Source organism: Erpetoichthys calabaricus, chromosome 11 (assembly GCF_900747795.2).
Source record: "Erpetoichthys calabaricus chromosome 11, fErpCal1.3, whole genome shotgun sequence".
Lineage (NCBI taxonomy): Eukaryota > Metazoa > Chordata > Cladistia > Polypteriformes > Polypteridae > Erpetoichthys > Erpetoichthys calabaricus.
This window is the reverse complement of record NC_041404.2, coordinates 124,780,936-124,801,321: the sequence shown is the minus strand read 5'-3', so window position 1 is coordinate 124,801,321 and position 20,386 is coordinate 124,780,936. Positions and strand designations below refer to the sequence as shown.

The window sequence follows — 20,386 nt, the reverse complement described above, 5'->3', positions numbered from 1 at the left end:
GGGGCAGCTTACTGCACCCTGTCTTATGGCAGACGAATGTATGAATAACCTGCCGTTATAACAAAACAGCTTTGTCAGCTATTAACCCTAAGTAGCTTGCAAGCAGTTGATTTTTCTTTTCACAAGGATTACAGTGGGAGTTAGCACTGGGCACAAGATAGGTGCCAGTCCATCACAGGGCACACTCACGCACACACATGCCAATTTGGAACCAGCAGTTAACCTAATCTGCACATCTTTGGGGATATAGGAAGAAAAGCCATGCAGAAATGGGGAGAATGTGGGAACCTCCCACGAAAACTGGTGCCATGAGGTGGGAGAACAAAGATGTGAAAGTAGTTGTGCCACCCTACCTTCACAGGTAGACATTTCAGACATTTAAAAGGTAACTACTCAATGTAAAGCAGTGGTGTTACTGGGGTAGGCCCTCACGACTATGACTCTGTGCCAAGGCCCACCTAAAGCTCGCAAGTCCCTCACTATAACTCTGGGTCTGTTCCAAAGTGGCAGATTAAATTGCATCAAGACAGAGACAGGCAGCCTGACTATTTTACATTTAAACACAGCAGCAAAGTTTGAAACTGTAAAAATGAAGAAGAGTCCACCTCCAAATGAACATTTAGCACAAACTGCTTGATTTTCATTTTAGACAAATGGCATACGGCAGCGGCCATGTCAAAAACACAAATAAAGGAATGGCACTCAAGTTGTTCTTTACTTTGCTTTCCAAGCCTGTCATTTTTTCTTTGCATTTCCCTTCATCCACCTTTTTTGGTCCTGTATCACTGGTGTCAGGTACTCGTTCAGTTTTTGACCCACAATAAACTGACACTTGAGTGAAATAAAATTTTTGCTGGGGGTCAGCAGAGCATAAGACCTCGGATATTCGGGTGGCAGCGTGGCATCAAAATGCCAGGCAATCTGTACAGCAGAAAATTCACATACTGCCTGCTGGTCTGGTAAAAGGGATTGGGATGGCGAAGGGGCCGAGAAGGCGCCAGTTGCTCTGTGTGGTGGGATTGATGTTTGTAATTGTCCTGTTATTGGAAATTGTATTATTAATATCAGTTTATGCTGTTCAATTTAATATTATTCATTATTAATATTTCATTAATGTTTAATCAGTTTAATATTTTTTGGCAATCTTTGATTTTATGAGTTGTTTTTAATTTGGTGGAATAAAAAATGTTCCAGAAGATGTCTTGTTAACCTGCTAAGCTTTTCAAATGTATAGTAAGGGTGGGATGAGAAATGCAGAAAATGTAAATAAGTAAAGAAATGGCTCACTGTGTTAAGATACCTAGAGCTACAAGAGGTACAAAAAAAAAAAACATCTTCTTAAAGGTCCACTTTGTTCATTATTCCTATAGCGTGCACTGAGAATGGTGGATGCTTGCTTAAATACGCGAGACGTTGTGTTTAGAGGTAATTGCTAATCTCTGTCAGAAGGTTAAGACAGATTGTTACTCCTCGAGTGAAGAAATGCCAATTAGTTCAGCAGGGTGGTGAGCACTCGGAAGATTGGCAGGAGAGAAAAAAATGAGCATGACACAGGAGAACGGCTTTAAGAGAATCTGCAATATCTCTACAGACCGTGTGTGTTCGTAATACAAGTGCAGGCAGGTGCTAGTTTTGGTGGCAGCAGTGGGATTGCCAGTTTTGTGTTAATTATCTTCAGCACTTTTATTCTATCGACAGCGCTGTTTCTCCTCTGCACAGAATGCCACCACCGGTTGCCAGCGCACAATACATTTAGGATTTTCAAAGCTTAAATGTTCCTGTTCAGAAAGATTTATTGTGCCAGCTTTAACCTGCATGGACTCAAATCTAAATCACATCCACACAGTATGCAACCTGCTATAAACAAGCCCATTTTTGTTATATTCATTTTGTTTCCTTTGTTTCCTTCCTGACTTGTAATGTCTAATGAACTTCAATTGATATGACCGACACATCACTTCAAATAATTTTTCTTTATTTTACTTGGAAAGAATCACACAATTTAAATTTGACATTGATTTCTTTTTCTCCCCCTAGAAGAAGCATACTTTTCATGAAATTGGAATAATGTTACAAACCCATTTTTTCTCGTGGTCCTTTCCCCAAACAAATGACAGACAGACATTAGTGCAATTCTTCACATGACACACATCAAGCAGTTTCTTGTAAAACAGAAAAGAGAGATCTGTACGCATTAGTAAAACATTCCAGTTGTTCCCTTCCTAACAGTGTTTGTGACAAATTCAAGTTTCGTTTTTCCTCTGGATAAAACAAATAAAGCAAAAAGGTTGTGGAAGCAAGCCATCCATGGCCCAATCCAATATAAAGCAGAAGAAGTGGCTTTGGACATCACTAGCTAAACTCTTATCATTTATGGCTCGGGCAATTTCTACTCCAAAACAGCAGCCTGACATTCATCAATTTAAATTGATCTTCATTTTGAAATCAACAAAATGCAAAAGGCCACCAAATAATGCTGATGCACTATGAGGGCAGCAAACAGACACCACCATGCTGCAGTGAGCAGATATAATGGGGCAGAAAACTTCAATTCTAAAAGCAGATGCCAGCTGTGCCAGTGAACAGGACAAAGCTGGAATGCAAACCAATATTTAATTTGTCCCTTTCGTCAATAACACAAGGTGTGTGTGCGTGTGTCCATAAAGGTAGCAAGCAAGCAGTTCACCTTGGTTGCAGAACCTGCACTAGCATTCATGGCTAACATGTAAAGCGAAAAGAGCAAGAGTTCAAGCTTCATCTTTGCTGGTTACACTGTAATTTGTGCTTTTGGGGTGGCCTACATCAATGGACGGAATGCTCCATTTTACTTCATGTTTTATTAAGCGTATTTTATTACATTTGGTGTGCACTGTTGGTCATGTGATTCCCAGAAACCCCACGTACACAACAGACAAAACCCCTAAGCAGCAGCGGCCCTCAGAAGTAACACCATGACCAGGACGGATTGAGATGTCTGAAGACACAAAGCCTGTCTGTTTGAGGCCATCCTCCATTTAGCACTGGCACAGCAGTGGCTCTTCATCAGCTGGGGTGATACCTACAGCATAAAGTAACTGACTCTCAGAAGCGACACTGTATTGCTGAACATCAGCTTTGATAACACAAGGGCCATTCAACTGGGCTTACTAACACAACAGTGCAGCACAGAATGCAACAGTACATTTAAAAAACATTCTTCTTTGCAGTAACTCAGCACAGCATCTGTACATTTTGAAGTGGCGGTCAAGAGGAAGACTGCAGCGTGGAATGGTGCCAGGATACTTGGTAGGAAATGACTGGACAGTGAGGTACACACAACACGGCAAACCTTGTTAAACACTGATGCTGTCAACTGGACTGGCTACAAAAAATAAGAAAGAATACTTAAAGGCCTCAACCCGTCCAGTTTAGAACATCCGACACCAGATAGGAACCAACCCTAGACAGGAGCTCAGTACCAATGCCTTAGAAAACTCAAAATTAACTTACAGCTGATAACATTTTACATTTTTTTTCCTTTTAAATTGTAGGAGTTCTGTAAGTAATGTGATGGCTGAATAGCAAGAGAAAGTGGCTTTTAATTTAATCATTATTTTTAATTTATGGGTGCTGCCAATGAGAATAGTTCCTATGTCAGCAGTACCCACAATTGGAACAGATTGAAATGCTCTATAATGCACACCAAAGGCATATACTTTGGTAAATTTTGCATGCAAGTGTATTCTTTCAAGTGTAATCTTTCGCTATGTGTAACATGACATCATTCACCCTGTGTCATGGTTCTATGTGTCTTTACAATGGAGATACAGTATGCAGTAGCCATGACAGCCTGCAGCTACTTGGGGTGGGGTGAGTGGCACTGAATGGCTGCGTGACATTAAGTGATGTGGGACACGCAATGAACAAGAGTAGTCCTCTTAAGAAGCAACAAAAGCAACACACATCATAGGTGCAATGCCACTTCGAGCTTCTGCTCATACTCCCTTTATTTCAGCAGTTGCGTTCAGGTTTTAAACATTTTGAATAAAATAATAAAAAATCTCAAAATGTGACAGAATAGGCAGATTGAAAGTTAATACAGTCTTTGCTGACTTCACTACTAACAAAATAATTGCTGCTCATATACTGTACTTGCCAAGCATTCAGCATAATCTGGTCATTGTGATTCTTTTATTTTTTGCCTGATGGGACTGTGGGGTGTCAGTCACATTTTTCAGAGCCCTTTAGGCTAAATGCCATGTAAAGCAGAAAACCTGACTAATCCATGTGGGAAGCTGGAGCAAATGAGCACTAACAGCTGTGTGAGCACAAGTTAACAACCGTTAAAGGCCCCAGGAGCAGACATCGCAATAGCAAGAGGTGTCGCAGTGTCTAAAAATCTGAGAGGTACTCCTGAGAGAGAGAGAAGTAATTAGAAATGTTGTAATTCCAAACCCCATAAATGCATAATGATGACATCTAGACTAGCAAGGAGCAAAAATGGGAGCTGCCCACAATGGCTCTCTGTGAAAACCTTCTCCTTTGTAGTCAGCATCTTTAAATACTCAGAGAATGACCCCAGCATGCTCACACTGGGTTTGAAACTTTGTGAAACCCCCTAATCACAGGTGCAGGACGGATATGAGAATGAAATAGAATTAAGCAGAGGGAATGGAGTTGAGATTTAGCATTTCAGTTACTTGCAGTGCAACCTGAGGCAGAAGGCTTTACTCTCAACTTTTTACAAAATCAGAGTCCATCTCACTTGTCATTTTATAAAGTGCTCTCAGTGTTCATAAGATGTTGTATAAGCTAATGAAAAAAAATTCCATTGTGCAGATCTTTTCAGTCCTTTTCTAAAATTATTCATTAAAGTTGTCCCGTTAAGCCGGATACTGAACAAACTCAAGCTTTCAGGCACTGAGACTAGGGCTTTGCTGGGGTGCAAAAGGAATGGAAGGGTGTTTTAGATCAGGGAATGAATGGTTCCGACTCTCAGATCACAGCAGGAAAACTCAAGTATTCTTCTTCAGATGACCCATCTGCAGCACTTGTCCCCGCTCCACAGTACGATGATGTGAGCAGTGCCGCTGCACAACTTTTCTTACTCTCATGTAGTACACGCTATGCTCTCGAGCCCTCGGCACAATGCTGGAATTGGGCAAAGCTCAGGAATACCTGCTCCAAGGAGATCTGGCTAACACAGTAATCTTCAACACCATACTTCTCTTTTGCAGCTTCCATTGTTCCAAACACCTAGAGACAAGACAGTGTAGAGTAGGCCTGTTAATAAAGTAATGTTGTGCTTTGTCAAGGAGACACCATGAAGGACAAACTACAAAGAACCAACACCGCACTTCATTGAAGTTGAACTAATTGTATGGTCTACCACAAAACAATTAACTTTTCTTTATATGTGACTGTGTGCAGAGGATACAGACCTATAAATACCTGGAAGTGCAGCTGGATGATAAATTTGACTGGACTTCCAATACTGATGCTCTGTGCAAGACAGGACAGAGCAAACTATACTTCCTTAGAAGGCTGGCGTCCTTCAACATCTGCAATAAGATGGTGCAGATGTTCTATCAAACGGTTGTGGTGAGTGCCCTCTTCTACATGGTGGTGTGCTGGGGAGGCAGCATAAAGAAGAGGGACACCTCACGCCTGGACAAACTGGTGAGGAAGGCAGGCTCTATTGTAGGCACAGAGCTGGACAGTTTGACATCTGTGGCAGAGCAATGGGCGCTGAGCAGGCTCCTGTCAATCATGGAGAATCCACTGAACAGTATCATCTCCAGACAGAGGAGCAGCTTCAGCAACAAGACTGCTGTCACTGTCCTGCTCCACTGACAGACTGAGGAGATCGTTCCTCCCCCACACTATGCGACTCTTCAATTCCACCAGGAGGGGTAAATGTTAACATTATACAAGATTATTGTCTATTATACCTGCCTTGCACTCTCCACCTTGTAATTTTTTTTTTTTTTTTTTTTAACTTGCACTGCGTTTTTATTGATCTTTAATTAACATTGTTTTTACCAGTATGCTGCTGCTGGAGTATGTGAATTTCCAATGGGGATTAATAAAGTATGTATGTATGTATGTATGTATGTATATATATATATATATATATATATATATATATATATATATATATATATGTATCTATCTAATCACTCCACATTGTTTGTAGTGAGTGCCAAAAAAATCTTTAATCTCCTCTGTTCTTCATTCCGTTCTCCATGGAAAAAGATCACAAAACTCATACAGTCAGGTTCAAAGCAGACCAATCTTGAGCAATAGCAAACAATATTATACCAGCTGTGAAAGAATTGTGAGATTACTTGTGTCATACAATCCAAACAACTGAATGGAAAGTCATAAGCCAAAAACACATTCACTAGAGCCAGTAAACATGAGATGTAATTTGAAGTTGGAGGGCACAAAAAGCTGTCATAACCAGAAAATGTAAAACTAATAATAAGGAATGACACTAAGGTTTTTTATTTACTGAATTTTTAGAGCAGGAAGTGCATGATGCTGAACTTTAAACCACTGTGGCAATGAAGTCATGCATTACAAGCTACCAGTCATCTAACCTCCATACAAATCTATTTCAAACTGGCAGCCCTATAAGCAAAACTAGACAGCGCTATGGGAGAACATGAATCATTTTTAGCAACAATAACAACATATGGCGTGCCCTGCGGTGGGCTGGTAGCCTTGCCCGGGGTTTGTTTCCTGCCTTGCACCCTGTGTTGGCTGGGATTGGCTCCTGCAGACCCCCGTGACCCTGTAGTTAGGATATGGCGAGTTGGATAATGGATGGATGGATGGATAAAAACATATGGGAACATAAATACAACCGATACATTCCTTGGACTTCAAAACCTCAGAAACCAGGGCCGACTTAACGTATGGGCACAATGGGAACTGCCCGGAGGCTCTAAGAGCACTGGAACCCATGATGTTTCTGATGCCTATGTATGTTTCTCTTTTGCTATTAAGATGGCCCTGCCAGTACTCAATTATTAAATATCAAGAAACCGTTGGGAAAAATTAAATCCAAAAGTCTGATCGTGACACACATACTGTCCCAAAAACATATTATTAAAATATTATTAAACAAACCAGTTCTAGAAAATGCTTGTGCACATGAATGAAGAGTGTTTAAATGAGACAGAGCTTTTCAATTGAAGACTCGTCTCTCCCCTCATTCTTGGACCGCTGCAGTACTTTGGGGTTTTTCAATGGCAGTGTGTGAAACCTATCAGTGAATTGATCTCAAATATGTACAAACATGAGGCATACCCCCATTAATTGGCTTTTGCATAACTTTTAATATCTCATTGTATACTTCCCTTGGACCCAACTGCCATGCAATGCTCATATCACATAAAGTGCCATATCAGCTAATTACAGAGGTGCTACTGGGCAGGACTCCCTAGCAAAATATATGAAGGGAAAAGGGGTCTGCAGTTCAATACACAATTCTGTTTGAGTGTGCTTCTCCATCATGCATAAAACCATTTTCTGGAAGTGATTTATTTAACAATACTTTACCCGGAATACATGTGTTTGGGACATTGTGAGTATACAACTGGATACTTAATATCTTGATTATGGACGACAAGTAATTTGAGATTTTGTCACACTTTTTAATATTGTTTGCTGCTATTTAAGCTCAGATCCATTGAAGCCCACTGTATCAGGAATTTTATGATCTCTGTTATCCTAGAAAACAAGAGGTTGACAGTTTTCTCAGACATCCTTATAAACTATGCAGAGTAATTAACTGATTAAAAAAAAACATTTTTGGACAGAGCATTTTTTTTCAGGCCTTGAGATAAAAGCACACGGCAAGTGGTAATACCTTCAAGATGTAGTAGACTTGTTGTTTACTTGTCTGCCGATATACAGAGAACCAAAGTAGGGCTAGCACTGTTTATTAAAACACACCAGTGGACAGTATTACATGTACAAAATGGATGACTTAATATGCAATATGATTAACACAACAGCTTATTCTGAGTATAATCTAAATCAGAGTGTTTGCTGACTAAAGGAAAGACATTATATGAGAATTAATTAGCTGAAACTTGTACAGCAGTTTCACTTGACAGCATTAGAAATGTCTTGCTGAAGAAACCTGTTCTTTCAGTTTATAGCTGGAGGATGTGTGGTGAATTGTTAAGTTTTTATAGCTGTGTTCATACAGTATACATGATCTACTGTATTTAAGTTATCAGTATCGATTTATTCATGGGCCATGCCCTTTTGTCACGAATACTGATCTAAATTTAGGGTGCACTTTGTGTGGGAAGCTTACCTATATCTACAGAGGTTGTGTATAAAAAAACTGACTATAAAAGGAACAGAAAGCCTTTAGTATCCAATAAGATTTCCTTTAATGGAGCCACTCTAAACTTGTAATAATAAAGCAGAAGATATCTGGAGTGTCTTTACCTGAGCCCAGGTCAGTGTCTTGTCAGTGAGATGGTAGTGGACCATGGCCTGATGCTCATCCTTCAGAATGCTCTCTGAGTGAAAAAACAAAGTACAAGTTTACAACAACCTTAGGGAAGGATACAGAGTCTCCACCTTCCCCCAGTCTGAGGACTTATCTCTTTTTCTTACACCTGCATAAAAACTTATAAGCAAAACAAAGCCAGCTGTGGAAATCATCCAGACCTGCCCTGAAGGGTCTTTCATTCAACTCCAGGACCGTTTTGAGCACACACATTGGGACTATTTGCATAATAAGACATAGAGAAGTACATATCCACTGTCCTGTGTAATATACAGAACTGTGCAGATAGTGTCACTTTTAGCAAGCACATTCAATGGTTCCCAAATTGTAAACCATGGATGACCAGAGACGTCAAGCTCTGCTTAAAAGAGCGCAATACAGTCATTGGGTCTGGCAATGATGAATTCTATAGTGCTGTCTGAACCAATTTGAAGAGAGCCATCAAGGATGCAAAAGCAGATTACAGGCACAAGGCTAAAGATCAATTCAATGATGGAGAGTCCTGATGTGTATGGCAAGGCACCCATCACTTTACAAACTATAAAGGCAGCAAAGACCCAACCATCAGCAGCAGCTTTTGTGACTGTTTAGAGATAAATGAGGTGAGTGAGGCAGAAACCAGGACAGCACCATCATCAACTACTAACAGTATGGCATTTACTGTTATCACAAATGATGCAAGAAGTGCACTCCGCAGTGTCAATCCAAGGAAAGCTTCTGGCCCAGATGGAATTCCAGGAAAGGCACTCAGAGACTGTGTGGATAAGCTGGCAGAGGTGTTCAGCAACCTCTTTAAACTCTCTCTGTTACAATGTACTGTTCCCAAATGCCTTAAGTCTACCATCATTGTGCCTGTTCCAAAGAAGACCGTATTCAGCAGCTGTAATGACAACAGACTTATAGCTCTCACCCCCACTATAATGAAGTACTTTGAGATGCTAGTCCTGAGGCACATTAAATCTTCACTTCCACACACCTTGGACCAGCACCAATTTGCCTACAGAGCCAACAGGTCAACAGAAGATGCCATTAATAAAGCTCTCCACACTGCACTGACTTATTTGAAACACCAGGGGCATACACAAGGATGTTATTTGTGGACTTCAGTTCCACCTTTAACACGATCATCCCTAGCAGGTAGGTGACCAAACTGCTCAGCCTGGGAGTCAATCAGCACACATGTAGCTGGATCAAGGACTTCTTAACAAAATGACCATGGACTGCCCCGGCCCTGACACTCAGCACTGGAGCACGACAGGGCTGTGTGCCAAGTCCTCTTCTTTATTCCTTACATACCCACAATTGCGCACTAATACACAGCACAAATACAATTTTGCAGATAACACCACTGTGGTAAGAATAATAGATAATGGTGATGTGTTTGCCTGTAGGGATGAGGTCAGCAAACTGTCCGAATGGTGCTTCATTAATAACTTGGCACTCAACACCTCCAAAGCAAAGGAGCTGATTATCAACTTCAGGAGGCAGTAAGAGGAACCTGCTCTTCTATACATCACAAGATACATAGTGGAGAGAGTATCTACAGTTAGGTCCATAAATATTTGGACAGAGACAACTTTTTTCTAATTTTGGTTCTGTACATTACCACAATGAATTTTAAATGAAACAACTCAGATGCAGTTGAAGTGCAGACTTTCAGCTTTAATTCAGTGGGGTGAACAAAATGATTGCATAAAAATGTGAGGCAACTAAAGCATTTTTTTAACACAATCCCTTCATTTCAGGGGCTCAAAAGTAATTGGACAATTGACTCAAAGGCTATTTCATGGGCAGTTGTGGACAAGTCCGTCATTATGTCATTATCAATTAAGCAGATAAAAGGCCTGGAGTTGATTTGAGGTGTGGTGCTTGCATGTGGAAAATTTTGCTGTGAACAGACAACATGCGGTCAAAGGAGCTCTCCATGCAGGTGAAAGAAGCCATCCTTAAACTGCGAAAACAGAAAAAACCCATCTGAGAAATTGCTACAATATTATGAGTGGCAAAATCTACAGTTTGGTACATCCTGAGAAAGAAAGCAAGCACTGGTGAACTCAGCAACGCAAAAAGACCTGGACGTCCACGGAAGACAACAGTGGTGGATGATTGCAGAATCATTTCCATGGTGAAGAGAAACCCCTTCACAACAGCCAACCAAGTGAACCACACTCTCCAGGGGGTAGGCGATATCCAAGTCTAACATAAACAGAAGACTGCATGAAAGTAAATACAGAGGGTGCACGGCAAGGTGCAAGCCACTCATAAGCCTCAAGAATAGAAAGGCTAGACTGGACTTTGCTAAAGAACATCTAAAAAAGCCAGCACAGTTCTGGAAAAATATTCTTTGGACAGATGAAACCAAGATCAAGCTCTACCAGAATGATGGCAAGAAAAAAGTATGGAGAAGGCGTGGAACAGCTCATTATCCAAAGCATACCACATCATCTGTAAAACACGATGGAGGCAGTGTGATGGCTTGGGCGTGCATGGCTGCCAGTGGCACTGGGACACTAGTGTTTATTGATGATGTGACACAGGACAGAAGCAGCCGAATGAATTCTGAGGTGTTCAGAGACATACTGTCTGCTCAAATCCAGCTAAATGCAGTCAAATTGATTGGGCGGTGTTTCATGATACAGATGGACAATGACCCAAAACATACAGCCAAAGCAACCCAGGAGTTTATTAAAGCAAAGAAGTGGAAAATTCTTGAATGGCAAAGTCAGTCACCTGATCTTAACCCAATTGAGCATGCATTTCACTTGTTGAAGACTAAACTTCAGACAGAAAGGCCCACAAACAAACAGCAACTGAAAGCCGCTGCAGTAAAGGCCTGGCAGAGCATTAAAAAGGAGGAAACCCAGCATCTGGTGATGTCCATGAGTTCAAGACTTCAGGTTGTCATTGCCAGCAAAGGGTTTTCAACCAAGTATTAGAAATGAACATTTTATTTCCAGTTATTTAATTTGTCCAATTACTTTTGAGCCCCTGAAATGAAGGGATTGTGTTAAAAAAATGCTTTAGTTGCCTCACATTTTTATGCAATCGTTTTGTTCACCCCACTGAATTAAAGCTGAAAGTCTGCACTTCAACTGCATCTGAGTTGTTTCATTTAAAATTCATTGTGGTAATGTACAGAACCAAAATTAGAAAAAAGTTGTCTCTGTCCAAATATTTATGGACTTAACTGTAGCTTTAAATTCTTTGGCACACACATCCCCCAGGAATGCACATGGTCTGTGTTAACACAACTTCTCTGGTGAAGAAAGCACAGAAGCAACACTACTTCTTAAGGATGCTGAGAAAGGCTAGCCTGTCCAAGCAGCTGTTAATGTACTTCTACCTCTGCTCTGTGGAAAGCATACTTAACTGTGCCATCCTGGTACAATATGCTGGCTGCTCTGTGGCTGACAAGATGGCTCTTCAGAGAGTCATCAAATCAGCATAAAAAAATTACCAACACACAATCACTACTGCTCATATACAAAACTCATTGTTTATGAAGGACCAAAAAAAGTCATTAGGGACCCATCTCACCGAGGCCACCACCTTTTTAATCTGCTGCCTTCTGGAAGGTGTTATAACTCTCTATTAAGATGCACATTTACAGACTACAGAAAAGTTTCTACCCAAGCGCTATTAGAGAACTACAATTTGTTAAATAACTGTTTACTGCTTTTAAGTTCTTTTGATCTTATGTCATTCACTGTCACCCATTGCATCAATGAGCCAAAAGTGCAAGATCTTGGAGACTCATTGCAATCATTGTAAAATGGAACTACTCCACCATTTATTATTTATATTTGTGGTTTTATTGGTTTATATTAATGCATGTGTGAAGTTTAAAATGTAGAGCATATGTTGAAGCTGTTAAAGATTCAGTTTTTTATTATATTGTAAGAACTATTCAGGGGACATACTAAAATTTTACTGTACTTCTGTGCAATGACAATAAAAGGCATTCGATTAATAATCTTGGGAAAGTCAAATAGATCAGATGTGCTCCACTGATCAAAATATTTTGACACAGGTTAGTGTTATGAGTAAATTAAAAAAAATGTCTTCTATCACTTTTGCTCTTTTACATATTTCTCAGAACAGGAAAGCTTATATGTAGACAAAAGAGGCACCAAAGATGCTGCTGCAAGACTTTATTGTTAAACTGATCTCACTGCATTAACTCAACATTTCAATTATCAAGATACCAAGAAAAATGTAATTATGGACAAACTAACTGTGACTAGAATTTATCTTTTAGGTTCTCTAAAAAGAGAATGTCTTTATTTGCTCCTGAGTGAGAAGATGAAGACAAGTAAATTATATTTTGTGTATTTAAAAAAGTACCTTTATCAATATTCAAAATCATTATTAATATAATCTCTTTAACAAAGTGGCCTAAACATATTAAAACACTTATGATTCACTGTGTATGTACAAGTGTATTAAATGTCATTACATTTCCAAAAAGAAGTTTATTTCAAATACCAGTGGTTTAAATAAATAAATAAAGATACACAGTATTTCTTTTTTTCAAATACCAGTGGTTTAAACATCTTCCTTCTTTCAGGCTCAAAGAATGAACCAGTGTCTCTTTTACTGTTGGCTTTCAGAACAGGAAATAAAGAGCTCTCTAGAACATAAGCTCACAGGCCCATCACTTAGCAATAAAAATCATATTGGAATGTGTGCGGTGATGTCAAAATGTAGAAAAATATACGTTTAACATACATTTTAAACAAATTTACTTGAGTGTAAGAAAAAAAAAAACAAGGTAGGTACTAAATTTAAAAGTACTATTGCAGGCACAGGAAGGAGTGGGATGCATGAACAAGGTATGCACGAAATGTTTTGACAATGAATTAATTTTTTAAAGAAGTATATACACCTTAGGCTTATTAACGTTTATACTAACAAGTTTTAACTATATCCAAAAAGGTTTCCTTAAACTCTGTGCTTCTAGACAAACAGTCATGCTTACTTAATATTTAACAATAATACTGTATTATGATATATGCAAAGGGCTTATCTGTCAGTATGAAATCTTGAATATCATAGTAAATTCTCATATATTATAGTAAGGTCTCAGGGAAAAATTCTGCTGTCTGTCTGTTTTAGTAAAGTATGGCTAGCATATTATTAGGAAAAGAAAGACAAAAAAAAGTCTTCTACTGCTCTCCAATGTGAACCTATGTTACCACATGAATCATACTCCTCTGAAACATGAAACTAACCTTCCACTTATATGACTTTAATATACTGTTGCACATATAAAATGCATTTTATGCTGTAATCACATTACTGTATATGCTTTATAAATCTGGCAGTGGTGGAAGTTATTATGAAAGGAACTAAACAACTGATTTCTCAAGGTACTGCATTTGTCATCATCTCCAACTAGGTAACTTGAAAAAGTTATTTCTGGTCTTGTATTCTTTTATTTATATGTAGCATTTGTGTTATACGTGACAGTAGAGAAGATTGTGGCACAGAGATGACTCAGCAATAGGTTAGAAGTCAGTTAGAACACTTCCTGTTTCCTGCAAATTTAAAATTCTATGCAGTAGAGGTATTGTGGCTCCCTCACAGAGAGCTAATAATTAACATGTCAACCAAAAAAACATACAGTAAGTCACTTAGATGCTTGTAACTTAAATTTAATCTGCAAATAGAGAGAAAGGAATATGATAAACACATCCAGAAAGTGCTCTTCATGACATAAACGTCATGAGTTCAAGTCATAAACAATGTAAAAGATCTTTCTTTGTAGATTGTGTCTAGTGGTTTTTATTTCCTGAATGCACAAAGTCACTATAACCAGTAATTGTATTGTATCCTGAAATCCACAATGACTTGAATGCGATATGTTAAAATACTCATCTGTCCTATTGAATATACCTTGTTTATATCAACACTTTGAGAATTTGCTTGGTCAAGGCATCAGTAAACTGGTTTAGCTTGACATTGCTCCCTAGCTGGCATATAAATAAAGTAAATCTCAAATTGCACGTACCAGGGAATGTTCGCTCAATGAAGTCTTTGAAAGGCTGTAGGTCTATTTCTTCCACTTCTGCTTGGATTTTGGCGAGTAACGTATAACCGCTACCAAACTTACACTTAAGGTGCTGGGGGCTGCCAAGACATTTAAACTGACCATTCACCATCACTGCCAGTCTTGTGCAGAGAGCTTCACACTCTTCCATGCTACAAAAAAAAAAAAGAGTAAAAAACAGTGTGTAGGGATTACAGTGAATGTAAACTCATTGAAACAATTATGCACACATTGGAAGCACTAAGCGGGACTTATTTCAGCAGGTGAACATACCTACTTTTGTTTTTTGCAGCAACACGATGAACAATGAGTTGGAGAACATCAGCTATACAAACTGACTGACTTAAAGGTATAGAATATAACAAAAATAGTATTATGTTAAACCTGAAGCATTTAATGTCTCCTTTAGGACAGACTAGATTTATCAATTTTGCCAAGCTGGATCTCAAGTCTGTGCCTTAGCAAGCTGCTGCCAGACACTCAATATCAGCTTCTTTTTGACTGGGCTTCTCTTTGGAATGCAGCCAAGTGACATCTCAGACCCATCTTCTCATGATACCAGTTAAATGTTTGGCTGAAACAAAGGACTACAATTCAATAATGAGTAACATTGAGGGATTGAACTTTGAACCAATGGTCAACCTAAAAAAATGACCTTATGTGCACACAAAAAAAACAATGGAAAGATGTCCACTCCTGCATTTGAAACACCGTAGCACACCCTAAATCACTGCTTACTCCATCAAACTCACTTCTTGTCCTGGCCATACCTTCTGCTAAATAGCAAAGACCCAGTGCTTATCCAGTGTGACTGTAAAAAAGGCTAGAGCAATCCCTTCTACTCCAAAGGGTAACTGGGGCTAGACTGGAAAAATGGAAAACTGTCCTAAAAATGAGTTGGATGAGAGATGCCATTAGTCCAAACCTGTCTAAGACAGCATGTTCCCAAACAGAGGAAGACTGTATGTAAAAAGCCACGTGTTCATCTTGCTGAAAACAGTAACTGACTGATCACCAGTTACCCAGAAGATGTAACTCTGATAGCAAAAAGAGGACTGATTCAGTGTGTTTGAAACTCAATGACAAACTATAGAACTGCCTCAAACCGGAAGGTGTGACCAAGGCAACAAATGAGACAAGCCCCTAAAACAAAGAAAGAAATCGTGCTTAAGATTCTTCCATGTGTCTGGAAAAAGACGACCAGGAAAGAAACAAAGTATCGCTTACACTAAACCATAAGAACACCTACTTTAATTCCCAGAAGTATTAATTGTAACTTAGTAGTTAGGACAAAGCTAACTAATGTATTATGGCCTTGGTATAATTGTAACTAAAAGGTAGTAACCTTGTGAAGAATACTTTCCAGCTGTTATTAATTTTCTTCCTAAATCCAGTAAGAAGATCCAGAGCAGCAACTCGTACCCATGCACACCCAGAAATTGTGCGGGGAAATGGTTTGAGTTACTGTAGACAATCTGTAAATAAATCGACATGATCTTCACACTGCAGGCATAACAAGCTTCATAACTAGTGTCACAGGAGGCTGGGGGTGGTACCCACCCGGGACGCCCAGGAGGACCGGAAGAGGGCTTATGCCTCCCCCAGACCATGTGGGGGCGACCGCCCTGGTGGCTTTGGGGACCATGGGAACACAGTTTAGAAGCTCAACCCTATAGGGGCCTGTGGTCACCGCCAGGGGGTGCCCCAATGCTTATGGAGCCCTGGCCCTCAGCACTTCCGCCACACCCGGACGTGCTGGGGGGAAGAAGACCAGGGACACCTGGAGTGCTTCCGGGTGCGCAGCCAGTACTTCCGCCACACTAGGGAGTGCCGGCAGAGGCTAATCGGGAGGCACCTGGAGCACATCCGGGTGTGTATAAAAGGGGCCGCCTCCCTCCATTCGATGGCTGGAGTCGGGTGGAAGAGGACAGAGCTTGGAGGAGAGGAGTGGAGGTGGACCAGAAGAGAAAGGCATTGTGATGAAGAGGCCTGGACTTTGGGGTGATTGGTGCTGTGGCACTGGGTTTGTGCGTGTTTAATAATTGTATATAATTGTAAATAAACGTGTGGTGGTGCTTAAATCATGTCTACCTGTATGTGTCCAGGCTGTTCCCCACACTAGCTAAAGAACTTACCCAGCATCAGAATTCATAAGTTATGTGCCTTTTTTGTATGGGAAAGAAAAAGTTCAACTAAGCTTTCATAATTGTATGTTTTGTGTTGTCCGTTATTGTCTTTAATCTATATGTGATATTCTGTGTAGTGGGAAAGTGACCCTAACTTACACTCTGGACATCTGATAGATCATGAGCTAAACAGGATCAGAGGAGAGAAGAGACACAGACCAAAATAGTAGGCTGAAAGGTGCAAGTTTATTACAACAGTGCTGCACATTTAAAACAAAGCAGTGTCAGGCGAGCATTGAATCACAGTCCTTCAGTGCCGACACTACAACCAAAAGCAAATAATAATAAAACAAATCAAAAGGGACAAAACCAAAAAAATAGTGTGTTTCAACAGTGGGTACAATTAGTGCTGGGCAGTATGACCAAAATTCTATATCACGATATTTTTCAAAATTATACCAGTTTCATGGTATTCAACGGTATTTTTTTCCCCATGCATGAGTGGATGTTAACCACATTTTCCACTTCAATTACTGCAGTAGACTGGCTAAGAATAACCTATTCCACCGTCATGAGAATTGTACACTGTAGAAAAAAACATTTTAATGTGCACACAAGTATTAATACGGGTTTGCACGGCCCCATAAAGTGATAGTTTTCAAGGGGGTGTCACTAATGAAGAGAAGGAATCACATTGCATGACAGCTGCAGTCAAAATATAGAACCTTTTTTATTGAACAAATTTTGCAAACAACTTAAACTATAATTTTGATAACATATTTTCAACCATCCAAACAGGCATTTAGACTTAGTAAAATATTCAGAGGTGCTTGTCAAAAGTTGTTTTGCACTGAACATGTCATAGAAAAGGAATAAATAGTAAATATTTTTTGTAAACCAACTACACTTTCTGTTAATGTTAACAATCTCTGTCCACTGACACGTTAGCTATATGGGTTGTAATGGCGTTAGTTATCTCGATCCACCGCCTCCTTTTTTAGTCTTATCTAGTACCTCTAGCAAACGCATCTACAAGTGACGTCTGACTCATGTGTCCTCTAGCTGTTTCCTGAGAACGTGGAGGGTGCCAATCTTAGTTCCATACATTCATGGTACTCCAAAGCATGTTTGCGGCTAAGGTGGTGCAGCAAATTGCTTGTGATGCCGCCTCTGGTGACAACTTTAGCTCAATAGCATTTGCAGTAAATAGTTCTTTGGTCCACGTCCGACCTTTTAAAGCCAAAGTATCTCCAGACAACAGACACGGTTCCTTTTTTCTGCAAAAGTTCTTCTGTGTCATCATGTTCAACTTTATCATCTGCTACAGCTTCAGTTTCAGAATGTTCTCTGTCCATTTTCACTGCACAATACCTCCACTAACACATGTACTCCGTGTAGCAGTGAAAAAGGTCCCCCCTTAAACATTTCCCTGCTGCGCCACATTCCGAACATTGTTTAGGCTATCTAAACCGGTATTGCGGTATAAGAAAAATCCATAAATAAAATCCAAAAATAATAAAAGCAATAAACGGTTTTCGGTATGAAACGGTATACCTCCCGGCACTAGGTACAATGCACCCCGATAGCCCTTTACACAAAAACTACATACACACAAAAAAAATAAAGTCAGTCTCCTTTCTTTGAAACTGGCATGGGAAGCTCCTCAAAAAGTGTATGTATATATATATATATATATATATATATATATATATATATATATATATATATATATATATATATATATATATATATATATATATATATATATATATATACTGCCACCAAAAACAATTACTCAGAGATATATATGTACAAGAGATATTTACAAAGCCATCAAGAAAAAAAAACAACTGCTTATCCCTATCTCACCCTTTAGGTCCACTAATGAACCCTGCTCGCCAGCAACTCCTTAAATATAACCGGCAAGATTATTTAGCCAATCTGCCACCCCTGTCTACACCACTGACCTATCAAGACAGACGTGCACACTACAATACACCCCAGATGACTTTCTATTTAACATCAAATATCTACCTGTCGTACACATGCATAAGCCCCATGTATGGCAAATGGCTGTACAGAGCCTGTACATGCCAAAGCTTTCGCTCCAGTAAGTAAACCCATTTACTTAAAATATGGGATCCCCTTTTCTTACAGTATCTCAGCTACAAATGCCAGCTTTTTCTTCTACGCACACCACCCTCAAACTGTCCAAGACGGACATGTTGCAAGAACACCACTCCGTGATGGTGAACATCTACGAGGGAGCTCGTACTGGCCATCTTAAAGGCTCTCTGTGCTCAGACACACTGTGCCCCGCAGCACATACCCATCGAGATGGCCCTTTGTTCCCAGGGCTGCACCTTCAACACAAAGTGGTAAGTGCCATTCTTTTAAGCTGCCTTACTTTTACTCTTAAAATTGGAAATGTTCAGTTAAGCTCTACTTTTAGTTAAATTGATAATGCTGAAGGTTGTGCATTACCACACTATATACCTACATACACACATGCACACACACTCTTGCATATCTACATTCTCTATTATCATTATGTTATAAATAAATTGTATTATTTAGTTTATTTCAAGAAACATATTTGGGTCATTTATGAAAGTAAGTCTATGAATATCTGTATGTCAAACCACAACAGAGAAAGTGAAAGTGTCTAATACAGATTTTTGACAATTTATAAAAGTTCATAAATTTACAGATCTCTTCATATTTCTGGCATCCCGGCTGGAAAGTGAAGCAGAGATCCCGCACTCAACCTACAATATTTTACTGGCCCCGAGTAAGTTAAAATCACTCATTTTTCCTACATTTCCAGACATTCCTATTCTATAGAAAAGAAGTTTGCCTCAAAATTCATAAATTGATGGAATTGATAAAGCTCATACAAACAGCATCATTTTACACAGCCAATGTCAAGTTCACTTAAGCTCATCAAATATACAGACTAAACGTCTTTAAATTCTTACTTCCTGTCTAGGTAGACTATTGTCTGCAACTGAACCTCCAGCCTATCCTCCCTTGCTAAGCCTTCCTGAAGAGACCTTATCCCTTGACCAAGGCCTTATGTCCTCTGACGTTTTTGTATCAAGGTTAGGCTTTGATTTCTTTCTCGTTTGCTTTCTGTTTTCAGGAGTGTCAAAGCAGAGACTTTTAACATCACTGTTGTAAAACATCAGCCTTTTAAATTTACGTGGAATGCACGGTGAGTTTACTGTTACTTTGCCTAGAAATTCTGTCAAAAAACACAAATGTTTTTGTTTTTTTAATGCCATGGACTTGTAGGGATGCATTAAAAGGGTTCTGCAGGAAATCAGTACATTAGGGTGTTTTTTTTCTTTTTTTTTAATTTAACCCCTGTACATCTGGCTTCTTCCCCTTGAGTTTTCCAGATGTTGTCAATTTCACAAAGCAGCAATTACCTACCTTCTTTGGCGCTGTCTGTGTGTTTTTGAGCAAAGGTGGCCTAGTTCTGTTCAATCAAGCAAAGTGGAAATGATACATATTATCTTGGTGCAGTTTAACAACTTTTTGTGTTCACCTCAACATTTCTCTGGACATGTGTAGTAAGGCAAGTCTTCACTTTGGTAGCTGTTCTGCCGTTTGTGTCATTTAGTGCTGCTGGCCAAGTCTAAACCGATCCACAGCTATCCTGTTCTAGTTTATCTTTGTCCTTCCTCTTTAGATGAC

The 20,386-nt window shown here is 39.5% G+C and overlaps 1 protein-coding gene across 2 annotated transcripts in view; it reads right to left on the bottom strand.

The window, feature by feature from the left end:
- Window positions 1-1,958: 1,958 nt before the first annotated feature.
- Window positions 1,959-20,386, bottom strand: part of abca3b (ATP-binding cassette, sub-family A (ABC1), member 3b) — a 132,036-nt gene continuing 113,608 nt past the window's right edge. For both annotated transcript variants that reach the window (XM_028813842.2, XM_051934025.1), the window contains exons 29-31: window positions 14,523-14,713; window positions 8,449-8,522; window positions 1,959-5,235 (exon numbers count right to left, since the gene is read on the bottom strand). In XM_028813842.2, coding sequence (XP_028669675.1) covers window positions 5,104-5,235; window positions 8,449-8,522; window positions 14,523-14,713 — 397 coding nt within the window. In that variant the 3' untranslated portion in view covers window positions 1,959-5,103. The remainder of the gene's footprint in view (window positions 5,236-8,448; window positions 8,523-14,522; window positions 14,714-20,386) is intronic.